The 10,060-nt window shown below is 38.8% G+C and overlaps 2 protein-coding genes across 6 annotated transcripts in view; one reads left to right on the plus strand and one right to left on the minus strand.

Annotated features, from left to right (window-relative positions):
- Positions 1 to 8,156, plus strand: part of LOC108514867 (putative fatty acid desaturase 2-like protein FADS2P1) — a 42,079-nt gene extending 33,923 nt beyond the window's left edge. The window contains exons 7-12 of the mRNA XM_017851387.1: positions 2,260 to 2,336; positions 2,517 to 2,629; positions 3,634 to 3,730; positions 4,472 to 4,551; positions 6,599 to 6,724; positions 8,098 to 8,156. Coding sequence (XP_017706876.1) covers positions 2,260 to 2,336; positions 2,517 to 2,629; positions 3,634 to 3,730; positions 4,472 to 4,551; positions 6,599 to 6,724; positions 8,098 to 8,149 — 545 coding nt within the window. The 3' untranslated portion in view covers positions 8,150 to 8,156. The remainder of the gene's footprint in view (positions 1 to 2,259; positions 2,337 to 2,516; positions 2,630 to 3,633; positions 3,731 to 4,471; positions 4,552 to 6,598; positions 6,725 to 8,097) is intronic.
- Positions 1 to 10,060, minus strand: part of LOC108514874 (olfactory receptor 4C11) — a 416,510-nt gene that overhangs the window by 291,321 nt on the left and 115,129 nt on the right. The window lies entirely within an intron of this gene.

The following is a 10,060-nucleotide window of genomic DNA, read 5'->3' on the forward strand; positions in this document are numbered from 1 at the left end:
CAAAAAAAAAAAAAAAAAAAAAAAAAAAGGAGGACACAAACAAATGTAAAAATATACCATGCTCAAGAATAGGAAGAATCAATATCATGAAAATGGCGATATTGCCCAAAGTAATGTGTAGATTCAATGCTATCCCCATCAAGGTACCATTGACTTTCTTCACAGAATTAGAAAAAACTACTTTAAATTTCATATGGAACCAAAAAAAGAGCCCGTAGAGCCAAGACAATCCTAAGCAAAAAGAACAAAACTGAAGGCAGCATGCTACCTGACTTCCAACTATACTACAAGTCTACCAAACTATACTACAGTAACCAAAACAGCATGGTACTGGTACCAAAACAGATATATACACCAATGGAACAGAACAGAGGCTTCAGAACTAATGCCACACATCTACAACCTTCTGATCTTTGACAAACCTGACAAAAACAAGCAGTGGGGAAAGGATTCCCTATTTGATAAATGGTGTTGGGAAAACTGACTAGCCATATGCAGAAAACTGAAACTAGACCCCTTCCTTACACCTTATACAAAAATTAACTCAAGATGGATTAAAGACTTAAACATAAGACCTAAAACCATAAATACCCTAGAAGAAAACCTAGGCAAAACAATTGAGGACATAGGCATGGGCAAAGACTTCATGAATAAAACATCAAAAGCTATGGCAACAAAAGCCAAAATAGACAAATGGGATCTAATTAAACTAAAGAGCTTCTGCAGAGCAAAAGAAACTATCATCAGAGTGAACAGGCAACCTACAGAATGGGAGAAAATTTATTTAATCTAGCCATCTGACAAGGGGCTAATATCCAGAATCTGTAAGGAACTTAAACAAATTTACCAGAAAAAAACAAGCAACCCCATCAAAAAGCGGGCAAAGGATATGAACAGACACTTCTCAAAAGAAGACATTTATGCGGCCAACAAACATATGAAAAAAAGCTTATAATCACTGGTCATTAGAGAAATGCAAATGAAAACCACAATATGATACCATCTCATGCCAGTTAGAATGGCAATCATTAAAAAGGCAGGAAACAACAGATGCTGGAGAGGATGTGGAGAAATAGAAATGCTTTTATACTGTTGGTGGGAGTGTAAATTAGCTCAATCATTGTGGAAAACAGTGTGGTGATTCCTCAAGGATGTAGAACCAGAAATACCACTTGACCCAGCAATCCCATTACTGGGTATATACCCAAAGGATTATAAATCATTCTGCTATAAAGACACATGCACACGTATGTTTATTGCAGCACTATTCACAATAGCAAAGACTTGGAATCAACCCAAATGCCCATTAATGTTAGACTGAATAAAGAAAATGTGGCACATATACACCATGGAAAGCTATGCAGTTATAAAAAAGGATGAGTTCATGTCCTTTGCAGGGACATGGATGAAGCTGGAAACCATCATTCTCAGCAAACTAACACAGGAACAGAAAACCAAACACTGCATGTTCTCACTCATAAGTGGGAGTTAAACAATGAGAACACACGGACACAGGAAGGGGAACATCACACACCAGGGGCTGTTGGTGGGTTGGGGGTTAGGGGAGGGATAACATTAGGAGAACAACCTAATGTAGATGATGGGTTGATGGGTGCAGCAAACCACCAAGGCACGTGTATACCTATGTAACAAACCTGCATGTTCTGCACATGTATTCCAGAACTTAAAGTATAATAAAAAAAAAAAGATGCTGGAAAATATTTAGAGAAATGGGAAGATGGTCAGGATGTGCTTTATTTTTAAATGTAGTGTACCAAACAGTACTACAGGTAGCATAATAGCAATTTTTAGAACATATATTAATATATCTATATTCAAAATGTTTATGGTAATATCTGGGTAGTAAGATTACAGGTGATTTTCCTCTTTTTACTTTTATTTTAGTTTCAAGGGTACATGTGCAGGTTTGTTATTATACAGATAAATTGTGTGTCTTGGGAGGCATCACTACTCACAATAGCTAAGACACGGAATCAGCCTAAATGCACATCAATGGTAGACTGCTTAGATAAAATGTGGTACGTATACACCATGGAATACTACACATCCATTCAAAAGAATAAGATAATGTCCTTTGCAGCAATATGGATGGAGATGGACGCCATTATCCTAGGTGAACTAACGCAGGAACAGAAAACCCAACACTGCATGTTCTCACTTCTAAGTGGGAGCTAAACATTAAATACACATGAACACATTCTGTTTATTTATTCAGCATCATTTTTTGTTCTATTTCAGTTGGGCTCCCACTCCTCATGCCAGTATATTTCAACCTGCAATCCATGCAAGTAATGTACCTTCGAAGATACTGGGTGGTGAGTAATGTGGCTCATTCTCTGAAACTAGACCAAGTAGAAGAGGGAAAATAAAAATGCTGTGTCCCCTCCAGATATAGTTTCCTTGAGTAACAGGGCATAAGATTTAGCCAGAATGTGAAGGGACTCCAAGCCAATGAAGCAGAAATGAAACCATGTTCAGGGTGTATAATTTTCAAGTGCTTTTCTCTGCAGGACATCGCCTGGGTTAGCAGCTTTTACATCCGATATTTCATCACATTTGGCCCATACTATGGAATCTTTGGGACCGTGTTGCTCATATATTTGGTCAAGTAAGAATATTATTTTATTCCAGTAATCCAAATGATCCTCGTCAGATCCTTCCCCATCAGAGCTATTTGTCATTAGTTTTAAGATAGATTAGATTATGACATCATGCCCCATTTCTTGCAGCTGAGGTGTTTTTAAGCAAATGTGAAAAAAAATAGTTGAAATAGTTGAATAAGATGAGCCCTTTGCAATAAAAATTTGCCCAATCTCCATTTTTTACCCACGTCCTGGATTCTTAAATGAAGCATTTCAATTGAATCCTAAATCCTTAAAACTGTAATCTAGGTAGACATAATAATCCCTACCAAAGAATGACAGGGAAGGAATTTTTTTTTAAGTTACTTTATAACTAGAGGTTTTCCCAATGCATTTTTGCTTGAAGAGTCCTCTCCGATTTTCCAATGTAATCCTCCCTCATTCTGTTGTCACGTTATTCTAAGTCCTAAATAATTATAAGAATAATGGTAGCTACTATGCATCCGGCACTTTGTTAAAGGCTTCACATGCTTTATCTTATTTGATGTAATCCTCACACAACTCTGCAGTGTAGATAGTATCATGCTCATTTTTCTGCTAAAGGAACTGAAGTTTAAGGAGATTAAATCATATGCCCAAGGGCATGTAAGAGCAAGTAAGAGCCAAGGCCAGTGCCGAAACAGAACTTGAATCTAGCTCTTATCTGAGGACAAAGCCCAGGCTGTCAACCAGTTTGCATGTGCCCTTAAATTTCCCTAGTGGTTTTGATCTTTGCACTAGAGCTACAGAAAACTTTAGAGGCTCTGCTCCCATACATTTGGCAGTCATGTGGCTTAATGCTTAGTGTGTCATCTCTTGATATAAAGGTCTTTCAGAGAAGAAAAAGAAAGATCACCATTTTACTGGAACCTTTGAGTCTCTTTCATTTCCTCCAATGCTCAACCAGCTCTACCAGGGCTTATGCAAGCCCAGTGCTTGCTACTGAAACACCCTAAACAGTCATCACTTCCTCCTTTTACTCCTCCAAAAGGTTTCTTGAAAGTCCTTGGATTGCATATGTTACCCAGATGAGCCACATACCAATGAGAATGAGCACAGAGGAGAACCGAGACTGGCTCAGCACTCAGGTAATGATGGACTTCCTCAGGGAGAATCTTTCAAACCACACCGATTTAGAACCTGGTCCCTCCCTTGACACGCGGGGATTATGGGGATTACAATTCAAGATGAGATTTGAGTGCGGACACAGGCAAACTGTATCAATGGACAATTTGATGGGAAGAGGGCTAGGAAATGGGTGCTAGTTGACTGGTTGGGGAAGAAATTATAGGGGTGTGGAAAATGTTCCCAGTCCACCTTTGGGTGGGGCCACAGAACCCATCAAGTCATGAATCATGCATGGGTCCAAGTGGGGACAGTCTGAAAAACATCTCAAAAAATTAATCTTAGGTTCTATTATAGTGATGTTATCTACAAGCACAATTGGGAAAGTCACAAATCCTGTCACCTCTGGCCGCATGACTCCTGAGCAGTAAAGAATTATAGAAACTATGCCTCCATCTTAGCAGAATTCACGCCCCTCTCACAATCCTGACGTTATGGCCTTTTATTAGTTATACAAAAGCAGTTTAGTTTTGGGAAGGGCTACTATCATCCTTGCTTTAAGGTTAAACTACAAAATAAGTTCCTCCCAAAATAGCTTAGCTTATACCCAGGAATTACAAAGGACAGCTTGGAGATCAGAAGCAAGATGTAGTCAACTAAGTCAAATTTATCTTACTGTCATAATTTTGCAAAGGTGGTCTCAAATATTTTCTTTGTTTGACACTTGGGCTCATTTATAACTAATATAAGCTTTTTCTTTGCAGGTCTTGGCCACCTGTAATATTGAACAGTCCTTTTTCAATGACTGGTTCACTGGGCACCTGAACTTCCAAATCGAGCACCAGTGAGTAACAAGAATAGTCCTTAATAGGGCAAGTGCAGTCACTTATAACATCCCCAAACACAATCCAGATCAGGCCCTAGGCTCAAGGTCTCAGAGAACCAGCATTTTCTACAGGCTGCTATCTTTCTATTAGCAATGATGGGGAAGGAAGGATGGATGGAAGGAAGGAAGGAAGGAAGGAAGGAAGGAAGGAAGGAAGGGGAGAAAGAGAGAAAGAAAGAACAAGAAACAGAGAGAGAAAGGAAGGAAGGAAGGAAAGAAAGAAAAGAAAGAAAGAAAGAAAGAAAGAAAGAAAGAAAGAAAGAAAGAAAGAAAGAAAGAAAGAAAGAAAGAAAGAAAGAAAGAAAGAAAGAAAGAAAGAAAGAAAGAAAGAAAGAAAGAAAGAAAGAAAGAAAGATTGTGAGTAAATAGAGTGAAATCTTGGAAAAGTGCCAGTGATTCCATTTTCGGATACCTGCAGGCTTGAGAAGTGGGTAACCAAGTTGTGTTGAAATTTAATTAAATATCTATCTCTTTAGATCTGAAGTTACAAAATAATCAATGATAAAACCCATTCCCTGACACAATATTCAAATGGTATTGGCAATACTTTGCCAATGAATCAGTTAGGTGGCCATAAAATAAAGAGAAAATGGTAACACTTGGAGAGTCAATCTCCAGAATATTCAAGGGAGAGACTGTCCACATCCTCTTTACCTAAGCCATATTTTGTATAGTCAGAGAAGGAAAGAGCTCTTACACCTGCTCATTTAATTTTCTCATCCTTTCCTTCGTGTTAGTTCTTAAAAGTCTCAGCAAAACAAGGAAGGACTATTATTCACATTTTATCAAAGATGAAGTTAAAACCCAGGAAAGTCACCTGGGTGATCAGTGGAAAATCTTAAATAAAAATCCATATCTCCTCACTCCTTATTCCTATCCCAGGACTTTTTCCTATATGCCATGACTAGAACCTATTGAATATTCATCTATTCATGGGATAGGAGTTAGATGGTATTTGGGAACCTCTGCCTAGTCTCTTTGCTAAAACATAACAAGAGTCACCTTTACTCCAGTTCCCAATAAGTTCCTCATCTTCATCTGAGACCACCTCAGCGTGCACTTTATTGTCCATATCATCAGCAGCATTTTGGGCAAAGCCATTCAATAAGTCTCTAGGAAGTTCCAAACTTTCCCACATTTTCCTGTCTTATTCTGAGCCATCCAAACCATTCCAACCTCTGCCTGTTACCCAGTTCCAAAGTCATTTCCACATTTTGAGGTATCTTTTCAGCAACATCCCACTTCCGGTTTCAATTTACTATATTAGTCTGTTTTCACACTGCTGATAAAGTCATACCCGAGACTGGGAAGAAAATGACATTTAATTGCAATTATAGTTCCAAATGGCTGGGGAGGATTCAGAATCATGGCGGGAGGCAAAAGGCACTTCTTACATGGCAGTGGCAAGAGAAAATGAGGAAGAAGCAGGAGAAAATGAGGAAGAAGAAAAGCAGAAACCCCTGATAAACCCATCATATCTCATGAGGCTTATTCACTATCATGAGAATAGCAGGGGAAAGACTGGTCCCCATGACTCAATTATCTTCCCCTGGGTCTCTCCCACAACACATGGGAATATGGGAGATACAATTCGAGTTGAGATTTGGGTGGAGGTACAGTCAAACCATATCAGATGGATAGAGAGAAAGAGAGAGACAAACACAGAGATGGAGATGGGGGACAGGGGTATCTTCAGCTCCCCTAGGTAATTCAAAGTGATAGACAATCCATACCCTCATTTGACATGGCAAAATATAAACATATTCGATGAAGATAACATTTACTCTGATGGCATTTCCCAAACATTCACCACCCACTTGGCTTGCAGAGGTGTTAAGAGATAAGGATATTTTGGCAGGAGGTTTTTAACTTCCCAGAACAGCACTATTGTGCAAGGTCAAGGTTGGGTCTGCATTGCTGATATAGTTTTATTTGGTAATAGAAGGAAGAAAACTCAGAGTTTTTCTTTAGGTCTAAATTTTGTATCTCTTGTATCTTTTTCCAGTCTGTTCCCCACAATGCCACGCCATAATTATCACAAAGTGGCGCCTCTGGTGAGGTCACTGTGTGCCAAGCATGGATTGCAGTATGTGAATAAACCCATGTTGAGGGCGTTTGGAGATATTGTCAGGTAATAACATAATTTCTCTTGGCTCACAGCTCTCATGTGTCTTTACTGCCACTCCCCAGACTATTCAGTGGCTTATGAATCATTCATTTAACAACCATTTATTAAGGGTCACCTGTGTGCTCAGCGTGGCTACACGGCATTACAGGGAACCGTATCAACAACAACAAAATAATGATAATACTGACCTTTTACGTATAGGTACAGCTTAGTGAAAATGTTTTACTGTCCTACTAAATTTCAAATTTCTTTAAATCAAGGCTGTATAGTATTTGCCTTTCTATCCCTCACAGAGCTTCCTACATGTGTTAGAATTTAAGTAGTGGGAGGAACTGTCGGATCATCTGGTCCAGTGTTGCAAATTTAGAAGCCTGCAGGGTCCAGTGGGGTATAAATGCGCAGCTCAGGCTGGGGTGATTAATTAAGAGTAGTGAGGCATGCAGAAACTGAAAATCCATACTTACCCTTAGGCATTCACATACAATTTCCTAAAGAATGTTGTGCTGGTTAAATTAACAACCAGAAATCTGGGTTTAATAACTTTCTCTTTAGTTTAGGATTGAAAAAAAAAAATCTTAAATGAGGCCAACAAGGCCAGGCCTGATCTGATCTGATCCCTGACCAGTGCTCCAGCTTCAGACTCTCCACCACACTCCTCCTCTTTCTCTGTCCTCCAGATAATTTCCTCCAGAAATTAGTGCAATTGGCCTACCTTAAGTTGCCGTAAAACTCCCTTCCCTAGTTGTCTTATCCTTTTGCCACTTTTTCTTCTGCCTGGAATGTTCCTCTAAACCTCCACCTCCCTTGACATCATCTTGTCAATTGCCATTCTTTCTCCAAGGCTCAATTCAAATGCCTTTTCCTCACGTCTATCTCCTCTGACCCCAAAACTAAATTAGTCGCCTGCTCTTGCAGCACCTGGTTCTCTTCATATGTGAAGTTTATCACAATTGTATTCAAATAACATATTGGGTAATAAATTATTTAATATGTGTCTCCCAAGCTAGACCAGGAATTTCATGTGGACAGGACTCACATCTACCCTACTCATTGCTGTACCACCAGAGCCTAGAAAAATGTCCTCCATATTATAAAATAGGGTTGATAGGTAAATATAGGATGGGTGGATTTACAGGTATATAGGCTCAGAAAAGAATAAAATGAAAGAAAATCTCAATGTTCTCCATAAAGGAAAGGTGAATTCACCTGCTAAAAACAATTCGGTCAACAGAATTGGTCAACAGAGGATGACATTTATCAGAAATAGCTGGAAATGACAACATTGTTCTGAACCAGGCAGAGGAGCAAATTCCATGTAAGAGCTTTCTTAACATTACAGTCTCACCTCCTGATGATCTTGTTTATTCCTTCCACAGAGCCTTGAAGAAATCTGCAGCCCTCTGGGTGGATGCTTACTATGAAACATGATGCCAAATGTCAGCCTTCATACACATGTAATTGCATCTCTGATGAGGGTTGGTGCATGTGCAGGAGCTCGTCCCTGCTTAACTGGGAATTAGTTATCACCATTGGTATACCTGACTGTGCTGTTCTAGGAATATGGATCCCAAGCATATGTGATAACCCCTTCCCTGAAAGTCTTCTTTGCAAGTAACAACCTAGGAAACACAAGATGACATTGACCAGGGTTATAAAAGGGAAATAGAGCCCAAAATTTTAGTTTTTTCACTAGAACCTTAAACTCAGTCCTCCCAATAGACCTTAGTCAGATCATCTCAGTCAAGGGTCAGAAGTACAAGAACCAGGCAAAAGTTTTATGGATGAAGTGGACAAAGGGAGAAGTTGGCCAAAAGAAAGCCATCTAACAGGGTACTTTGGAAATTAGTGCAATTGCTCTTAAAAAAGAATCATATGTGTAAGAAGTTCCTCTTGTAGCACAAACGTTTTTTACTTATTTCTTTTCATATGTGTGAACTTCTTTTTCTTTAAAAACTGAATATCATTAACATTAAAGTTTCTTCAAATATTTCAATATTGACTTCAGATCATTATTGTAACTGCATATGTGTCATTCATGTATATATACATTTTCTTTCCAAGTGGAAAAATTAAAATGTCTATGACATATCCTAAAAGAACTTCCTACATCTAGTCCTAATAGCAACAGATCAAGCAAGTTAATGTTCTGTATTTAAATATGTGTTGTGTTTCACTAAAGAATAGACTGTGTTTTAAGTATAAGATTTTGTTGCCTACTCCCTACCCACCATGCAGAACTACTGTACCTTGTAATTGAGTTACCCTGATGAAAGAGTTTTGTTTTCTCTAATGGAAACTCCAGGCATTGACAAGGCAGTTTTCAAGTTTGACACCAAAGTAAGCATATCTTAGAACAAGAGGTCTTTCTCTCTCACAAGAGAGGGTTTTAGTGCTAGAAGGATAAGTGGACACTCTTAGTAACATACTGATCTCTAGTGTCTAAACTTTTATTAAAGGTTACCTTAGCTGCAGAAAGCACAATAGTGCAAGCTTGCTTCCCCAGCTCCAAGCAAGTCGGTGCTACTGGATTATCTGTTACCTGAAATTCTACCAATATACATTCATTCCCTTACTCCAAGCTCTGCAAAATACTCTTTTAGCTTTGTCTGTTTCTCAATTAAACCCCTACTAGAAAATAACACATTAAATCACTCACAGCTCCTGGGGACTTAGCCACACATGTCAAAGTTAGGAAAACAAAAACTGGTTGTCTGGGAGGAAGAGGCATTATTAAAATGATAATGGCTAATATCAAATAGGAAAGTTGGGGAGGAGATGTAAAGAATAAAAAGCTATTTTGACTTCATGGCTCTTCATAATAGGCAGGCAAGTGCCCATATTCCTCCTGCTGGTGGATTTCAGATGATTTCTCCTGCCTCAGTTCAGGGTTACAAGTGGGAGTGGGCTCGATGGTTGGTTTTTTCTGTCTCCCCTGGTCCAAACCAGAGACTCTCAAGCACTGCTTGTTCTCCTGATTACTTAGAAATAGCAACCCGACTCTTCTCGGGCAAATTTACTATCTCAAACTTGCTCCCCACTCAGAGTTAAAAATAGCCCACTTTGTAAATCTCCAAACAGACTTGATTACTGTGTAATCTGAAGAAAGTTGGGATATTTAGACAGATTATATAAGGAAACATGAAATCAAAAAAGGTGCTTGGGTCAGACTCACATCTGTAATCTCAACATTTGGGAGGCCAAGGCAGGAGGATCTCTGGAGTCCAGATGTTCAATACCAGCCTGGGCAACATAGAGAATTTTTGAGCAACTAGAGTTTTGTTTTATTTTTTTTATTATTTTTTAGAGATTCTGTCTCTTAAGTAAGTAAATAAATAAATA

Source organism: Rhinopithecus bieti, unplaced genomic scaffold (genome assembly GCF_001698545.2).
Source record: "Rhinopithecus bieti isolate Rb0 unplaced genomic scaffold, ASM169854v2 scaffold_33444, whole genome shotgun sequence".
NCBI classification, from domain to species: Eukaryota; Metazoa; Chordata; class Mammalia; order Primates; family Cercopithecidae; genus Rhinopithecus; species Rhinopithecus bieti.